This window comes from Heliangelus exortis, chromosome 12, assembly GCF_036169615.1.
Source record: "Heliangelus exortis chromosome 12, bHelExo1.hap1, whole genome shotgun sequence".
Taxonomy (NCBI): domain Eukaryota; kingdom Metazoa; phylum Chordata; class Aves; order Apodiformes; family Trochilidae; genus Heliangelus; species Heliangelus exortis.
The window spans coordinates 11,295,492-11,314,264 of NC_092433.1; the positions used below are offsets into that span (position 1 = coordinate 11,295,492).

The 18,773-nt window shown below is 44.4% G+C and overlaps 2 protein-coding genes across 2 annotated transcripts in view; one reads left to right on the forward strand and one right to left on the reverse strand.

Annotated features, from left to right (window-relative positions):
- Positions 1-2,567, reverse strand: part of KLF15 (KLF transcription factor 15) — a 31,663-nt gene extending 29,096 nt beyond the window's left edge. Inside the window, exons 1-2 of the mRNA XM_071756007.1 lie at positions 2,489-2,567; positions 2,134-2,196 (exon numbers count right to left, since the gene is read on the reverse strand). Coding sequence (XP_071612108.1) covers positions 2,134-2,196; positions 2,489-2,552 — 127 coding nt within the window. The 5' untranslated portion in view covers positions 2,553-2,567. The remainder of the gene's footprint in view (positions 1-2,133; positions 2,197-2,488) is intronic.
- A 2,223-nt stretch (positions 2,568-4,790) lies between these two features.
- CFAP100 (cilia and flagella associated protein 100) lies at positions 4,791-18,434 on the forward strand. The gene is made up of 16 exons (XM_071756015.1): positions 4,791-4,901; positions 6,608-6,779; positions 7,165-7,248; positions 7,594-7,700; positions 8,366-8,558; positions 9,159-9,226; positions 9,906-10,069; positions 10,678-10,758; positions 11,431-11,561; positions 11,639-11,789; positions 13,312-13,360; positions 13,917-14,068; positions 14,897-15,032; positions 15,492-15,694; positions 17,187-17,301; positions 18,260-18,434. The coding sequence occupies exons 2-16, from the start codon at positions 6,713-6,715 to the stop codon at positions 18,371-18,373; spliced, it is 1,815 nt and encodes a 604-aa protein (XP_071612116.1). The 5' UTR covers positions 4,791-4,901; positions 6,608-6,712; the 3' UTR covers positions 18,374-18,434.
- Positions 18,435-18,773: the final 339 nt, after the last annotated feature.

An 18,773-nucleotide genomic window follows, 5' to 3' on the forward strand; every position in this document is an offset into this window, starting at 1 on the left:
CTTAAAATAGAGACAGAGATAAGCAGATCTTAAAATAAAACAGCCACGCTGGCATCAAACATTTGTGAGCCATTGCAGGTGGTATCCAACCATGCCTCATTCTCTGGCAGGGGGAAGTAGATTCCATGAGCTACCCTGAGGATGTGAGCCACAGTTGTGGATCACAGGTAACAGTTCCTGTACAAGCTTCTCTGGAGAAAAGGTAGACAGCACTGAAAGACCTCAGGAGCACTTTGAATAACAGGATTGGTTTTATCTTTAATCCATTTCACATGAGCTGAAAGAATTTGGAACCATGTGCTCCCTTTTGCAGCTCTTAGAAACAAGCATGACACATGACTTGACTTGATGAATCCTTTCTGGTATGTTCCATACATCTGTGTTGAAGGATATTTGTGAGCAGGTCTTACAGGATCAGCCTGTTTTACCACCACAAAGCTGAAGTTTCATTATGTCCCTAAGCCTCCAGTGCACAGGCTGCCACTTAAAGGGGTATTTTGACCTTCCCCCAGCCCATGTGTCCATCTTCCTGAAGCCATCACGGTGATCATAATGCAAAAGGATCTTTTCCTCAGGCAGGGTATTATTCAGCTGGATTGGTTCCCATGCAGTCACAGCAGCTGTAGTTTTGCCACAGAGCAAGGGCCAGGAAAAATACTGGAACTGTGCCTTAAGAGCTTAATGCAAAATCATGAAGTTGCAACCCCAGGTTCCTGGGTCATTTGTCCTTGCAAATAACATGGATTTATAGCCCTGGTTAGGAAAGGCTCCTTGGCTGCAGCTTTGTGGTTCTCTTTACAATGGGCCAAATGCAAACCCCTAGGTCCCAAAAGTACTGGGCTCCGAGGGAAGTCTGGAACTAGTTACAGTTTTCAGTTTAGGCTCAGTTCTAAACAGTTTTCCAGTATTGGCCTTGATATTGTAACCATATCATCCATTTAAATTCTCAGCAGAGCAAACCAGTAGGGCCACAGCTCAGCCTCCATCCTCCATGGAGTTTGTGAAATCTCCCTCCTTAGAGGTTTTCCAAACAGCTGGGCAAGGCCTCAAGCAGCCTGATGTGACTTTTGAAGTTAGCCCTGCTTTGAGCAGAAGGTTGGACTACAGACCTCCAGAGGGCCCTCCCAGATGGAATTATTCTGCGATTCAGTATTATTCTGTCATTCTGCTATTTTTCTGCTGCATTTTCATCAGGCTGTGCTCTGACACCACCACTCGACTGACCAGCAAGCAGTCCCCACACCAACTCATTCACAAGTCAAGGAGCCTGAGTCAACCAACTCTTCATGGCCTTGGCTGCATGAGCTCGTGACAGTCACTGCAAGAAAGACTCCATGCCATCACAGCACATGCTAAAATAAGCTTTGCATTTCAAAAGGAACTGCCCTGATCTGGCAAGGATCCCAAGATGAAGACTGCAAAACATTTCCTCTTCTTCTCAGAAGGAATGAGTCTGCATTCTCAGCAAGAACGGGTACAAAATGCAAATCACTGAGGACTTTTGACCAGTGCTCATGCAGCAGAAGGACAGGTGACAGGGGCTGTCAGGTCAGTCCCGCATGTTCCTTCAGAGATTTTAGCAGCTTTCTTCCACTAGGCTGAAATAAGATCAGTTGAAATTCATTTTGAATGAGAGAGCCCAAGAACACAGTGGGGATGAGGATCAGTGGTAGGCTACAAAGGGAGCCCTGCTCCATCAGTCTTTGCAAAGATGAGAACTGAGCAAACAGGTCTTCTTGCAAAGGCCCCATCTGGGGACTCTTCTCCTTCAGCAGCCAGAGGATGGACCAGGTTTTTCTTGGTGCCTGTCAAGTATGAAGACTTCATCTATAAAAATGGGCATGGAGAAGCAAGAGTGGGAAACAGGGATCAAATGTTTCCCCAGCTCGGGCCATACATCAAATGTTTTCCCCAGCTGCCATCTCCTGGCTGGGTCTGGCCATGCAAAGGTTACAGAGCACGTTTTTCTAGCAGAAAAATAAAACAAAACATTGAGATAAAACCTCTCCTGGAAATAAGCTTCAGCAGGAGGGAGCAGCTGGTAAACATGAGTGGCAGTGGTTGGACACCATGGGGCCATGGCACCTGAGTATCACATCTTTGCTGTTCACAGGTGGTGTCCTGCTTGCTTACCTTCTGCATTAGCAGCTGGTCCCTGTTGGGGGGTAAGGCTATCACTTCCATGTGTCCCATAACCTAAGGAGACAGTAGATATCCATGTTACTGTTCAGATTTTCTGTACACGTGCAGCAGTCAATGTGTGTGGCCATTCAGCTTTTAGGACAGTCTGATGCTGAGAAGGGAGAAGAATCTGCAGGAAAATAGATTCCTATTCCTAAAATCCCATTCACCATGGGATCCCTGTAACCAAATTGAAGCTGCTTTGCCTCAGGCAGAAAAAAGGCAGGAGAACAGTGTTCCAGAACCAGCAGAAAATGGTCTGGTAAGGCCACAATGCTTTCATCAAGCAAAAAATCTGACAGCTCACCAGAGAGCACACTGAAGCAGAGAGCTGTCTGCACTGCCTTCAGCAGAGCTCTTGCAGGTGACATCTCATGGACACCTGCTTGCAGATCCCTCCCCTCCTTCCTTGTGTCTAACCCCTGGGAGTTGGCTCCAACTTCCCCTTCTCCTTCCTGAGATGCTCCAGGTTCTGCAGCCACACAATTCACAGTGAAAAAGAGGAACAAGGATCTCTAGAAAAAGAAAAAGCTGTCAATCTATTCAGTATTTCTGTGGCATTCACTGCTTTACTGCCAGACTTCTCTCTTTTTGTGGTATGTATTGTGGCTGCTGCCATAGAAACGGAAGTGAAATACTTAAATTAATTCATCTCCTTGAGAAGACTTCAGGCAATGGGGAGATGACTGCCCAGTGACCTGGGCACTGTCCTGGCTACACACGGAATTTTCCATAATGATAAGATTGCAAAGAAATATTGGCTGCATTTCTCAATCAGCCATTTCAAAACTTTTTGCCAACATTAATTAACCCTCACACTACCTCTGTGGAAGGGGTCAGCATCCCCACATCACCACCAACCTGCCACTCTCACCATGTAAACCACCTCTTTCTCAGCTGAGCACCAAGGAAGCACTGTCCAGACATTTAAGAAGCCCTCAAAACAAAGTGGCCCCAAGTGACATTACACTGCCCAGAAATCCCCCAGGAGCTGCAGACCTGGTGTAGCAGCACAGCCCCTGCCACCAGGCAGATTCTCCCATGATGTTGCTCATGCTACTTACTCCAATCATCAACCAAGTTACCAGTGGCTAAGAATAGACCCCCCCAGATGTCCTTTCAGCCTTAAAAATTTCTTTGCCCTCAAGGAAAACCAAAGTGTTTATGGCATGTGCAGGAAATGAGCAATGAGGCACATAGATGAAGAACTTCCACATTTCCAACAATTCACAAAAACACATTTCTGCTTTCAAATAGTCTCTGTTCCAGTTTAGGAAATAAGTGTTTAGCAAGGAAAGCACAGAACAGAGTGATGGATATATAAATGTATCATTCATTGATATGGAGATTGTGTTGACAGAACCATAGTTGTTCAAACATCTTGGCTTCCTGTTACCTATTTCTGTGATCTTATCATCACAGCAAATTCACAGCTCTGTAATAATCTGGCATTTCTGAACTAAAATAATTTGATATTACGCCCTTAGAAAAATGCATCCTAAGTACAACTTAATAATGAATTATCTTTGTGGTAATGGAAACTATTCTATAGTTAAATCTTTGACACATACTCCCCAATACATTTGGGAAATTTCCCAAAGCATATTAAATATCTTTTTTTAATGGTTTTCTGCATCACCGCTAAAATTCAAAGCATTCAAGTGCAGAATAAAGAGAAATTTCTTCCTGTACAAGCATTTTCCTTCTGCTGCCTAACTCCCGTCTCTTGATAATCAGTAATTACTGAAAAGAATGATAACAATCAACTGGGATTTTGCACTCACAGAAAATCATGCTATTTATTTCAAGAGTTATTCAGATGGAGAAAGCTGTTTGGAAACCTATTGGTAAATGAAAAGAATTGTTCTTTCAGAAAACTGAAATTGTACTCATAGAGAGTTTAAAGAGTCTAGAAAAAATGACAATCCATTTGGAACTGATTTGGCCTTCTCAGAAACAGGAAAAAGTAAACATGGGGATCTAAGGGTTTTTTCCTCCATTAAAATATATTACTTTTTTCAACTGATATTTTAGCAAACCATCTTAAAAAATCTATTTTGGAAGGTGATATTTGGGGTTCTGTTGCACTACTGACTTGGGAAACCTCCAGTAAATGACAATGTGTTCACCCATATCACACACAGCCTCCAAACTGGGGCTGCTCAGACTTTACAAACAAAAAGACAGAGGCTCTGAAATGATAAACCACAGTCAGTTCCACAGCTGGGGGCTCCAGCTCCCATTAGCTCAACCCACTGCTTCCCTTGCAGAGATGGGGTTAAATACCCCATTCCCAGCCCAGGTGGACAAGTAAAGAACCCAGCAAGCTAGGGACACCTCGTACACCACAGAAATGTTTTTTTTTTTCCTTTTCCATCCTGCCATCTGGTTTGAACTGCAGCGAGCTGCCCACTCAGGAGACCTGCACTGTGGCAGCCAGGCATATGATCTTGCAAAGCCACCCGTGGTTTTAGGGGGACCCACCTGAGCCAGCTCCACTCCATCAGCGTAGTGACACACTTGTCACTGCTGCAGGGACCCCAGGTTAACACCCGAAGGCAGCGATGCATCCCCCAGCCCCGAGGCTGCCCGGCAACCCGAGCCCGGGTTTCCATGGTGCTGCAAACAAGAAACGGGCTGGGAGCTGCCCAGAGCTGCAGCCACCTCCACATCTGAGCACAGCCCCCTCTGGAGAGGACCCTGGAGGAGCTCCCTTTCGGGTGAGAAACCAACACAGAAAAGGGTGAGGGCAACCACAGAAATTTCTTTCCCGTTTGTGACATCAGTTCTGTGTCTCTCTCAGGGAAGTGGAGGTGCCTGGACAAGGGCTGGCACTAACCAGCTCCTTCTCTGGGATTAAGTAGGGGGTTATGTACTGGGAAATGGGACACATCTGTCCCTGGAACAGTTGTGCTCTAGCTCCAAACCTGGAGTGTTTTCCCAGTGAGCACAAGGAGCCTCCTCTGCAAGCATTGGTATAATTTAAATCATTTGAGTGCATACAGCATTGCTTATCCAGTGCTTAGGGAACATGGTGGTTGGATTTTATTGTATTATTTTTTAGAACTGTTTGCATGTTTACTTTAGCATATTTTTTCCTGCAGAGCAGCTTGACACTAGGGAAAAGCACTGAATAAATGTTTCAGTAAATTAAAAACATAAGTGCCTTATCTATTGATTCACATACTACTGGCTATTGGTGTGTAGCTACTGCAGTATAAAAATGTCAGAGGCAGTAAAATACATGCCAAATTATTCTAGCAACAAAGCAATTTTTATCTGCATTATTAAACTTAATAATTACAATTAGCACAACCAGCACTTCTGTAGCTTTTGGCACAATTTCCAAAGTGATGTGCAAACGATCTATTTAAACCACCCACCAAGCTCAAACAAAAAATACCTCAATAAGATGAATATTTATAAGTTAATCTTTGAAACAGATTCCTCTACTTTGCTAAAGCTGTATTATAAAGCACTTTTTATCTCAGCAGGTTGTACTGACAATGATTTTCCATGTGCTAGTATCTTCTGTCGAGCCCTGCTTTTCAGTCCCATTCCTCATAGCAGGAATTTAAATCAACCAGGAATTTAAATCAACCACACAATCAAGGACATTTTTATGAGAAGGTTTTTACATTAAAGAAGTCAAGGTGCACATCCAGGTATTTGATGCAACTGTTCTGCATATTTCACAAACTATATTCAGCTGAAAACTGCAGGCATGTGTCTGCCTTCCTACCCCTGCCCTGATGGGCTTTTCTCCAAACCTCACATCATCAGTAGGGGTTATGCTGCTCCAGAACATAGATGAGGTACCCTTAGAGAAATATCCCATTAAGTTAGGCAGAGGTCAGAGAAATATGAAATCTAAGCAACAAGTCAAGGAAGTTTTTAGGAAAGGTGCTTCAGAAACTGAAAAGCAGAGACCAAACATTTGGGATGCATTAAACCAGCCCAAACTGACAGCTGGACTTGGTGATCTTAGAGGTCTTTTGCAACCGTGACAATTCTGTCATTCTGTGAAATTCTACCCCAGCCTCTGAGTCTCATCAACAGTGAAAGTTTGACACTTCCAAAGAATAAGATGTTAATTGGGCAGCTGCAGGAACACAGCCAATAGGAAACAAAGCACCAAGGACGTATATGGAAATTAGGTCAGATGAGTTTAGCTCAAAATACATAAAAAATGGAGGCTGTTCAGAGCAAAAAATGATGCTCTAAAATAGCCTTAAAAATACGATAATTGAAAGAGGATATTTTCTGCTGTATCTTATTACAGTGAAGATCAGGAATGGTCCCAGAAGCAGAATTTCATCAATTGAACTGATACCTCACTGGACCCAACTTGCTGCCTTTGTTGATAACTTTACCAAGAGCCTATCTGCTCTTCCTGAGATCATTACAATCATGCCTTTTCCCTCAGGACCCAAGCAAAGACTACAAAAAGAAACTGGATTCAGAGGAGCAAAAAAACTAGCCTTCAACTGTTTGCCAGCCTACAATTAAACACAACAGAGTTCCCTACATCATGTCTGTGCTTTCCAACAGTCCTTCAGCCTTATCACAAGAAATGCAAAGTGATGAAGCAATTACTGGTAAGAGCTTTAGGGAGTAAAAATGTTGCTTGTGGACCAGTGATAGGAGGATGAAAAAATAAAGGTGTAGATAGAAGTGGGGATGGAACAAGAGGCAAGGGGGCAAGGGACTTGTTATCTCCAAACTAGTTTGGTTTGTTCTTTTCTTTCCCATCAGTGTGAGTGTAAGCAGGACTGTTTTTTTACACAGCTTTCACATGAGCATCTCCTTTTTGGGGTCAAAACACAAATATTTTCCAGTTTAGCGAAGCTTTTTGTTAATTCCTACAAGCACAAAAGTTGAAGACCCAGAAAGCCCCTAGGCCCATCACTGCTATAAAACTTATTGCATCAGTTACTGGCAGGTCCCAGATGATTAATTTGTTTATGTTTTTCTTTGGGCCAGGGTCAAAGATGTCACCAGCACATACAGAGTCACCATCTGAAAGTCACTCTTCCAATCCCGGAACAGAAACCCCAGTGCTGTCTGGTAAGGCTACAATGGTTTCATCAAAGGAGAGGGATTTATTCAGACTCTTTTGCCCACAGTCAGATGAAGTGGGTAAACCAGCTCCAGACTTATATATGTCCCTGGCTAAAATCCCAAGCTGATCTGCAGATATGGTCAAGCAACATAAACAATGAAGAGAGATTTCAATTATATCACTGGTTTCTTACAAGCCCCATCCAGCTCCTTGTTGTCATTTCAGCTCTGTTAGACATTTGCAGCTGTGAGCACAGCTGCCCTCCCCTCAGCAGCAGATCAGAGTCCCTTGGCACTGGATATTCTGATACTCTGCCTCACGTCTTCTACAGCCTCATCCATTTTTTGCAGAAAGCCCTGAAGCGGCTGAAGAAAACCAAATGAAAAATCCATTTACAATCCCTCCAGATATGGATATTTTCTCAATACGGGACAAGGAAAGAAAAAAGGCTAAGGAGGTAGGCATGTGTGCTTTAGGCCAATGCATATACAAACAGTTCACTAGGGCAGGCAACCAACCAATACAATGTCCAGATTCATGAGAAAAATACTAGCTGCCAAATGCAGCTGAGATTCCCCTTATCAGCTTCAGGTCCACTGAATTCCATGATGAGAGACTAACTTTAACAAAAAGCAGATCTGAGTACCAGCTTGCTGGTTATTAGTGCAAAATTTGGAAAGCACTGAGCATGAACAACCTTTTACCATCCAGAAAGTTCTGGAGTAGGTTTGAATAGTTCATTTTAACCTGAACCTGACAGCTGAACTCGAGTGGATATTGAGCAAGGCCTGTCCTTTAGTTCCCTTTAACTGGGAGACTTGATGAAGGATGAATCTGAAAACTTCCATTTTCTCCCAGGAATAATCCAAGAAACATGAGGACATTGAATAGGTACAAACAGACATAGCTGGTGGCTGGATGCAAAATACAAATCAACAAACTAATGAGGACAGATGCTAAGACATGAGGTGTTCTGGTTGCCTCAAGAGAGAATCCCACAGGGAATAGTCAGCAGAGTATCAGTAGCCTGCAAATTTCTAGACTGTGCATAACCACTCATGTTTTTAAAAATGACAGCAATAAAACCCACAAAATTAAACTGTCCACATAACTGACTTACAGGAACGTGAAAGGATGAAGACCATGAAAGTTCACGAGAAAATTACTTATTCCTCTAAAATAAAAGCAAAGCATAAAGGGCTTAGGAAAGCTCTGCAAAAGGAGGAAGAAGAGGAGGCCAGAAAACAGGCAACAGATAAAGAGAGACTGAAAACTCTTCTGGGTAGTCCTTCATGTAAGAAAGCTGGTAAAAATGGTAAGGAACAGTTACCATCTTTGTAGAGGTGCTGCTCAGCTGAGTAACAGCCTAAAGCAAAATCAAAGAGGCAATAGCAGTTAGTTCTGGATGATTTTGGTGAGGTCTTGCAGACATAATAGTTACATGCTACATCTTGCCAACTTCCGTGGCTGGGCCATCTCCATCTCATGCATTTACATGCTGACCATGTGTCATCCCCAGCACAGAAGCCTGGGCTCCACCATCCCCTGTGGCCTTCTCAGAATCAGCTGAGAGTTTGCAGGACTTTGTGTCATTAAGACATATCTACTGGGCTGATCTAAAGTTGGGTTTTAGTGGATGTGGGCCTCCCTCTGATGTGAGGAATAGCTTTGCTACTAATGTCTAGAGGACACTGACCTCTGTAAGACAGTCCTCTACTCCATTCTACCTGGGTTATACTCCACAAAATCCTATATGAAACTGATCCTAAACAAGGTTAAAATAATAATAAAATAAACGGTATTGCTGGCTCCAACGCCAGCCACATCAATGCTCGTGGCAGTCTACATATTCATGGTGTTTTACCTTGACCATGTTTCCTTCTCTAGCATGACCAACTTTATATCCTCATTTCAGATTACGCAATAGAAAAGGAGACCTTCCGCGACTACGTAAATGACAGAAGAGAGATATTTTTACTTGAGGTATTTGGCCTTAAGAATATTACTTCATGTTCATTTTCTTATTCTTCCCTGCATTGTTTTTCTTTTTTTGGTTGGTTTGGTTTTGGTTTGGTTTCCACCACCACCCCACTCTCCGAGATCCATTGCCTAGAGATCACAGCAAGGTGACACACATCAGACCTCACAAACTGTCCAAATCCTGTGTTACTCATAATCTGTAGCTCACTAAATCCCAACCAAGAAATAAATCACCACAGGTCCTTGGCACCACTCAGTAGCATCCATGCAATTATTTCATTCATGAGAGGCACAGACACCCTAACCTATTGGCTGCAGCTGTCCCATACATGGATTACAGATGGGAGCCATTCTGAACTCAAAATAAGGGATCCGTTCTGGAAAATTCCCATTATTCATATCTATTATTGTGCTGTGACACAACTGTATCCATCTTTATCAGCCAGAAGTTAACACAGTGGCAGAACTTGTAGACTCAGTCTTCAGTTACACTGTGTATTTGCTATGTTACTTCTGAAAACTCTCCTGGCATCCATGTACCCAGCTTGCACCAAGACACATACCTTGGTTTGAAATCCTTACCCTCTCTGCCAACAACAGGTAATCAAGAACAAAGCCAAACAAATATACTTTTAAAACCAACCAACCAACCAACCAATGTTGTCTTTTGGGTTCATTTCAGTATGCCATGCAAGTAAAGAAAGATGAGATTAAAAGGATCGAGAACATACTAAAGAATGAGGAAAGCAAGCTGGAAAAGTCTGAATATCACCTGGAGAAGGAGGCTGCTACCTTTGATGGGTTCCTGAAGGAGAACCAAAAAAACTCTGTCCAAGCTCTGAAAACGTAATGGAAGCCTAGGGAACCACCTGTGTGCTCTTTTGTGCTGGACAAGGAATTTCGTTTGCTTGACATCTGCATGTTTTTTGCTAGCATCTATCTCAAATGCTCTGAGTTTTCCCAGAGCTACAGTTTTGGTGGCACTTTCTTCCACTTCAGTGGAAGAAAGGAAGGAAACCAACAGCTTGGGAATCTCCTCATTGCCAAAGCCCTTGATTTGGTGGCAGGAAGGAACCTGCTGGTGACCCTATCACTTCTGTTCTTGTCACACCCGTCTTTTGAGAGGGAGGTACCTCTGCCCAACCCCTCACAAAACCAACAGTCCCCTAAGTGAAGCTGAGCACTTTGGCCCATTACAGGTATCACAAGGGCAGAGCAACAATCAGTGCCCAACAGCAGACAAATTAGGAAGGCTCTGACCAGGAATTGTCACTGAGCCCCCTTACTCTCTTTGCCACAGCAAGCAGGGCCCTCAGGTAGGACCCAACATCACCTGGTGTACATCTGTAAGAGACATCTAGTGTTGCCCCCTACATCTTTTTCTTTGTTATATATGTACCTCATTACTTACTGCTGAACTGTTTTATGGCTTATGTTTGTGTATTCTTCCATAGTGCCAGAAAAGAAACCACAGGAACAAAAAAGAAAACATCAGAAGTCCAGGCAATCACTTCCCAAATAGAGAATGTCCAAAGGTAATGGTTGTGCATGGCTGCTGCCCGGCCTTTAGCAGCCCCTACAGCATTACACCCTCACAGCCCTTGTGGAAAAAGGGAATTGGGAAAAAAGATTTCTAAACACATTCAATTTTAAGAGTAAAAATGTTTTAGCTTTTGTCCTCCATATGCTGGCTTTGTTTCTAAAACTTTTTAACTAGTGTTACGTTAACATTTTTACAAAGTACAAATATTCGAAAACTAAAATTACATTCAAAACCAAAGTGAAGTAATGGGTTTAAGGGTGAGCTGGGGAAAGGATGAAAAAAAAAATATCACTCCCATTATGAGATGAGCTGGCAAGATTTCTCATGCAGTACTGTGTCCAGATGTGGGGCCCTCAACACAAGAAGGACATGGAGCTGTTGGAGTGAGTCCAGAGGAGGGACATGGAGATGAACAGAGGATTGGAGCACCTCTCCTCTGGAGGTTGCTCAGCCTGGAGAAGAGAAGGCCCTAGGGAGATCTTATAGCAGCCTTCCAGTACCTGAAGGGGCCTTCAGGAAAGCTGAATAAGGACTTTCCATGTCCATGAAGACACACATCCTCTTGTACTTTGTCTAGGTGAAGCTGAATTGGGAGTTAGGGAAAAAACCTTCAAAGAGGGGTTTCCTCCCTGCTAACCAACTTTGTCCATTTCTCTCACCCCAGTGATATATCCAGATTTAAATATACTCTGGACGAGTACAAGATGTACAGGGACTTACTATATCATCTGTCTCCAAAGGAGTGGCAGGCAGAACATGGAAAAAAACACACAAAGGAAAAAAGAGCAGAGCAGGGTGAGTGCCAAGGAAGAGCTGCCCAGTTCTCACTGGGACAGCCAATGCTCTAAGTGTACATCTCTTCTTTTCTCCAGGTCAGGGTCCAACAGTCCTTGACAGTTCCAACAGTACCAGTTGTATGGATGTCCCAAGTTCCCTGCTGCCTTCAGGTTTGGAATTCAGTTCACTACATGAGATCGGGACACAGCTCAAAAACTTCCTGAAGCCTCTATTAACAAGAAAATCGTAAGTACAGGACAATGCAAACAGCACTCAGTGCTGCAGAGAGTGCTCAGCTGACTGGGAGTCAGTGTAGTGGAAATCTGCTCCTCACCTTCACTGTGAACATACCCAAGATCTCAGTCTCACTTAAGCAAACCCCAACACCAGCAGAAAGCCATCAGGTGTACAAGCTGATGTGGACCTCCTCCAGCAGAACTCCATCCTCAAATCCTCTGCTGAGAGCCTGCCCAAAGAGTTTGGGCATTGAACCCAGGAGGAATTACAGACCTTGGACATTTGTCCTGGAGCAAAGCTTCTCTGTGGCCTATTTGTGGCTGAGTTACTGGTTCACTCTGCTGGTCACAGCCTCCGTGCAAATAGCTGCCTCTTGTTTTGCCACTAATGAAGGTCCAAGGCCACTGCAGACCCACAGTACACTGACTGTTGGCTTTCAGTAGGGACCTTCAGACAGGGTGTGCTGGGACACAGGCAGAGCTGGGACACTGTAACACAGGCACGGACAGCCTGAGGAGAGGAGAGGCAGGTGGGAGTATGGGACAAGTATGCCTCAAGAGGCTGGAGCTGGCCAAAGAAATAAATTGCCTGGAAAAGTGTGAGTGGATGGTGAGTCTCCTAAGGGGAAAAATAAAAGGAAAAAAAAAAAAAAAAGGCAATCAGTAGAGTATGAACTAAGCCATGGCTTGCAGGGCCATTTCCTCCCCTGGAAGCATTGCAGGTGCCAGGTCTTCCCAAGCAGGGATGCTGTGTGCCACCCCTGGTGAAGCCACTGCAATTACTGGGCTGCTGCAGGAATGATACAGGGCTGACATTAAGATGATGCAAATCGAGGCTTTTCATCCCTTCCTGGCACCAGCTGACAGGTGCAGACTCTGCTCCTAGCATTAGTCAGGCACTTCTTGCCTTTCTTTTCCAGCTCTTGTGCTGGCTTTTCTCTGGGGCTGAGCAGGGAAGAAAGAGGCCACACTGCTGGTTAATGGCAGCAGGCTGTGCAGAGAAGAAGTGCTCAACAACCTTCTCCCTGGGCAGGTAAAAGCTGTAGACTCCTGTGGAGGCTCCACCACGTTGTTTGGCAGCAGTATCACCCCCCACAGAGCACAAGGCTTTCTCTACACTTCTGGTGCTGCTGTCTGAGCCTTTTTAACAAGGCTCCTGCCTCTGCCTTCTCATTGCCCTAGAGCCCAGCCTCCCACAGAGTTTAAAGGCACTTGGATCAACACTCTCAGTTCAGTCTCATACATCATGTCCTGATGCAGCTGTCCATGGGCAGCTCCTGCTGGCCAGCAGCACAGAAGGCAGCTTGCATGTGGACAGTCATAGCTCCCACGTTGTGTGTGTTTGTGTGACCCCCAGCTCCTCCTGACCTCCAAGCAGCCCACAGCTACGGGGGGGGGCAAATGTGTGAATGTGCAAAGGATGATTCAGGGACAAACAAGAGCAGCAAACAACAGCATTCATAACTCACTAACAAGGTCTCCTTTGAGCTATCATTTCTCTATGGGCTTGATACACAGAATGTTTTTTTCAGAAGTTTACTGGAGGATGAAGAAAGTGAAAGCTGCTCAGATGAAGATGAGGTCAGAAGTCTCATGTTGAAATATTTAAGCTTTCTGTTTGTCCTGTGTCATTTACTGAATTTACTAATGTCTCTTCTTAACCATTCCTTATTGTATCAAGAAGTTACTGTAGCTACTAATTATAAATGTACACTTAAAAATTCATAAATATTCATATTTTAGCAACACATATTACACATACCTTAGTTTAACATCTCCACTTTCCAGAAACCTACCATCATCTCAAAGCTTGCCACCCCAAATGAAGTATGACATCATATAATGAGAGAGATTTAAATTAGTGAAGTGTTATATGGCTGAAATCTAAATTTTCCCAGTCCTAGATGTTTGGACCCAAACTTCCCCAAAAGCACCTTGGTTTTGGGGTGATCTACTAAGGCAGTGGCAAGCTACACATATGGCAGAAATGTTGGAGACATTTGTCCATGGGCAGTCATGGCCTCTCTACATGGGAGAGGATTTGAACAACCAGGGCTTGTGTAGCCCAACCTCCATGTAGTTCAGTGGAAAAAAGCCCTAGAAGATGACAACTCACCCTGTGTGCTTTCTACTCCAGGAGCCTGAGCTGTATTTTACTGAGCCCCAACAACTGTTGTCTGCTTTCACGGAGATGGAGAAAGAGAACTTGTCCTTCATCCAGAATTCCCAGGAGGCTGAGGAAAGTTTTGACAAGGTCCAACACACTTTCATCACCACATGTGAAAGCACGTAAGTGCAATCCTGGGAGTGGTGGGAAGGGGTCCCTGTGCTCCGACTTTCAAGCACAAGTGATTCTCTTTTTTTCCCCCACCCCTCCCAATAGCTCATCTCCACCAGGCTGCACGCTGCACACCACACTCAGTGCTGCTCAAACATCAACAGTTTCTTTCACATACCTGCAAGCCCAGCTGCAGCCCATCCAGCATCTTGTGAGCTCCTGAAAGTGTCCTCTCTCTGTCATTTATGAGACAGGACTTAAGCCTGCAACTTCCTTAGTCCTCAAGGCACAGGCTGGGGAACTGATTTATTCAGCATCCTGAAGTAGACATAAGTCAGAAGTACCCTGTAATAAATAAAGCTCAGAGGAAGAAGGCAGGCATGTCCTGGACTCATCCAGACCAGCACCGATTCCAACTCAATGCAAAGCTTTCTTGAGGAAGCCAGCAGGGACCCAGGTGTAATTGCAATATAGTATTTCAATGGCAGGTAGACACACGTATTCCCATGTAAAGTGCATCCTATCCCCTTCTTAAAGTTTTTTAGTGGAATATGCTTCCCCCATTGATTTATTTAAAAAATCTTGAATGATTATCTATGCTATTTCTCCCTTCCCAGCACCAACACAGTTAACACTCACCAGCACAGTTACTGTTAATCCAGAAAAATCACAAGTTCTCTCTCCTCTCGGAGCTGTGGGTACAAGTTCACCAAAACTGCCATGATGTGTTACCTCCATCTGCCGGCAGCAGGAGGGACGGTCCAGGCTGGAAAGCAGCAGCAGGAGTCCTGTTTCAGAGATTCCCTTTTCAAAACAACCTCTTTTCTTTTCTGGCCTAGGGAGAAGGAGTTAGCAGAGCTGAAACAGCAAGTAGACACCCTCAAATCCTCCATTGCCAAAGAAGAAAAGAGACTGGAAAATCTGAAAGTGAAAGTTCACTTCTTTTCCCTTGGTGAAGACAAAGCTGATGATCAGGTACGTCCTGAGATCAGAGCGAGGGGGGTTAGCACAAGCATAAATGGTTCCTCTCCACCAGCTGTATCCATCCTGGGACAAGAGCAAGCAGTGGGGTGCTCTGGGGAGGGATCAGTGCTGTTCCTCAGCACTGGAGCTACAGCAAGGGCAGGTCTGGGGCACTGCTGAGGCAGCAAACTAGGGCAAAAGTGTCCAATTCCTGCAGCTGCTACGAGATGGGAGAGGCAGCCAGGCAGCTGCAACCTGTCCCAGGCCACAGCAAAGCTGGGAAGATGAGACTTAAGAGTATCTCAATTCAGTCATCTATCCCAGAAATGGGTGCTAAGCAAACAGGGAAGCAAGCAATTGAATCTTGCTGACAGAACTAGAGTGTACTAATTTTCTTTGCTTTTGGAGGGATGATCGTTCTACTGGGCAGAACCCAGCTGTATCTCTCCCTGTATCTCCTCTCATCTCTAGGACAAACTGCTCACAAGCCTGAACAAGAAGGTGCTGGAAGTTTATCACCACTGCACTGGAGAAAATGAGGCAAACCTGCAGACAGTGGAGATGCTAATGGTGATAGAAAAACAGTTCAATGATTTACTGGACATGCTGGAGAGAACCCATCCAGCAAAGATAGAGCGAGCTGAGAAAGTCAGGAAAAAGGAAAGGAGAATATGGTAAGAGTCTTTTCTGGAAATGAGCTCTCTGGTTTAAAATGTTGATAGTCAAAAGCAAAGCCACTGAAAGAGCCAAAATTGCCACATCAGCCCAAGATACTGTTAACAGCAATGTGAAAGCCAATGTGACCAATACTTCCTATTTTACGTATATAGTGGTTTCACATTCATAGTACTTGCATCTCCTGATCAGCAAGCAGCAGCACACAGCTACATTAGAAGAGACCTGGAAGCTTCATTAGAATAGTGTAAAATCTGGAAGGAAAGAATAGGGGGAAAAAATAAAATCTCCTGAGCAGATTCAATTATGAGAATCATCATTTTATGAAGGCAACTTGCAGTAACAATATTTAAGCTGATTAAACAGAAAATTACTGCTCTGTAGCTATTTAACACAAAGTATGACACTCCCTGATATTTTGTCAGACTTAAATAGGTACATAGGGACACTTGTCAGTAATGCCAGCTTTCAAATGTTTCTTTTGCAAAACTCCTGTTTAACTTGTATTATTAAATTGTAGCCAATTAACACAATATATTTAGGTTCCTAGATAAGACACATTGCTTTTGGCTCAGTTACACATATAGTATTTCCCCCCTCACAAGCAGCAAAGATGCAACTGGACAGCTGGTTTTACCTGACCATCCCAAACCAAATCAGATCCAGCAGAGACAAAAAAAACAATACTGGGAGGTTTTAAAGCCAGACTTTCCTTCCTCCTTACTCTTTCTCTGCATCTTTCTTCACCTTTGCAGTAGAAGGGGTGTGATGCTTCTTATGTTCTGTGAACTGTTTTGCACCATTAACTTGAAGAAGAAGTAAGGCACAACTTTATTCTACTCTGGGGATGGAGGGAAATTCAGGAAGGAATCTGACACCCCCTCCACCACCACCACTCCCAATAAAAAGCAAAACCAACCAACAACTTCAAAAACCAACCAAAATCTTCAAATTTCCTGTTGATCACAAAGTTAATAATTCATTTAATTTCTGCCACAATGTTCAAGTAGCTTGAGCACATTTCTCTTCCAGTGCTGCATTTCCATAGGAACCAGTTATCAGCCTCCACTGAGCCCATGGAGGCAAAGTGTAGCTCCATGGATGCAAAGCCTTCCTACTCACACCTGTACATTACAGCCTTGGCTGCACAGGTGAGAAGTTCAGACACAAAAAGCATCATTCACTCACAAAGCTGGTGAGCATCCTGGTCAGCTGTAGAGCACAAATCACCTGCTGAAGGTGGTACAGAGTGTTTGACACCTCCATTTGCAAAGCTTGATGTGCTTTTTTTCCTCCCCTCACTCCAAAAGGAGTAGGATCAGCTGCACCAAGTGCTTCCCTCTTACCACCTTCCCAGCAACACACTCCAGCATGGGCTGTACCCAGCAACCCCCTGTGCTCTTACACTGTTAGAAAAGATGGGTACCAAAAGCATATTTGGAGTAGCTGCAAACCAAATTTAACCCATCCTTTATTTGCTCCCTTCAAAAGGCTCAGAGAGGAAAAGCTCAGACAGCAGAAGCAGCACCAGGAGGAAAGAGCCCAACGGGCCCTGGAAAGATCTCAACGGGCCCTGGAAATATCCCCAGCAACTCGAATCAAACAGGTAACTGCAGTAACCTGTAGTACTCCTGCACCCCAACAGCACCCTTCAGAGAAGCTGGGGGTACTTGAACAGCCAGTGTCTAAGGGAAGAGTGTTACTGGTGTTACCTCCAGAGCTGGGGGGAAGGCACCCATCCTCAGGGGTAGCCCAGTTTACAGGACTGATGTAACTTACACCTGCAAGGAATTTGGCCACACTGCAGGTTATTCCAGCTCCCTGTCCTTTCTTTTTCCTTCTGTCCTTGGGTCTTGACTGCATGGCCCCCTCTTACTACTTGACAATTTTCTCATTAAGCTGATTTCAACTTATCAATGTTAATGAAAGCATGAAAAGCAGCAAATGAGGAACCTGGCAGCAGCAAGACACTCCCTGGAGCAGCAGGCCCTGACATCAGCTCAGCCATACCACCAAACCATACCTTTCTTAGCATTACACCAAACTGAATTTTGGCCCCTCAGGAGGCACAGGACAGAGCTTCAGACCACAGCTCCCATTCCACACTCCACAAGGCAACTCAATGGTGAGGACCTCCCAGTCCTCAGTCACACCCCAAGCCAGTGGCATCATGGACAGCTGATAACAGACCTCAGGAGTCCCTACAACTTTACCCAAGATAAAATAAGAGGGTTTGACAGGCTCCTGCAGGTATTAAACCTTCTAGCTTCCAATGCTCTTAAGATCACAAAAATAGGGCTTTAGTCAGGAAAGTTACAGATGCAATAGTACTTTGCAGAAGCTGAAGCACTAGCACATGTTCAGCCTTCAGGTGCTTGACACATGATTTCAAATAGAAACAACACCCTTAAGAGACACTCTGAAGCCTGGATAGAAAACAGACAGCAAGGGGCCATCGTCCCCCACATCAGGAGAGCCTGTAGGCAAGCAGCAGCTTTAGCTGCAGGATTCAGAAATGCTGCTCCAGCACAGCACTGATGTTCCTGCCTCTTCTTCCCCTGCAGAGTGACAGGAGGGTGGTGTTTCATACCAGCCCACCTGCCAGGAAAGGGAAGAAAAAGCCCAGACAAGAAGAAATAGATAAGGAGAAGGAAGAAGAACTCTTCTATTTCACCTGACAGCTGTCCTCACTACAGTATGCAGGACTGATCCTGCTCTTGAAATTTTTCATACATCTGTATCCCTGTAAAGAGTCTAAGCCACTCTAACTGATGAACTTCATGGTCCCATGAAATTCCCCACCTTCTCGTACCCCAAGATCCAAGGGAAAGTTGCTGTGTCAAACAACCAGTTTTTCCTCCCCCTTCATCTCATGCCTAAGAAAATAAATAAAAAACTTCCCTCATTTTGCTTCTCAGACTTCTGCTTGCAACAACGCTCAATTCTGACACAAACAGCACCATCCGTATAAACCTGACTAGTGAAATTTATTACAGTCCTGGATTACAATCCTTGTTATGGCACATCCAAGTCAGGTACCTTGGAAACAGTTACTCTAAACACAAATCTGTTAAGAAC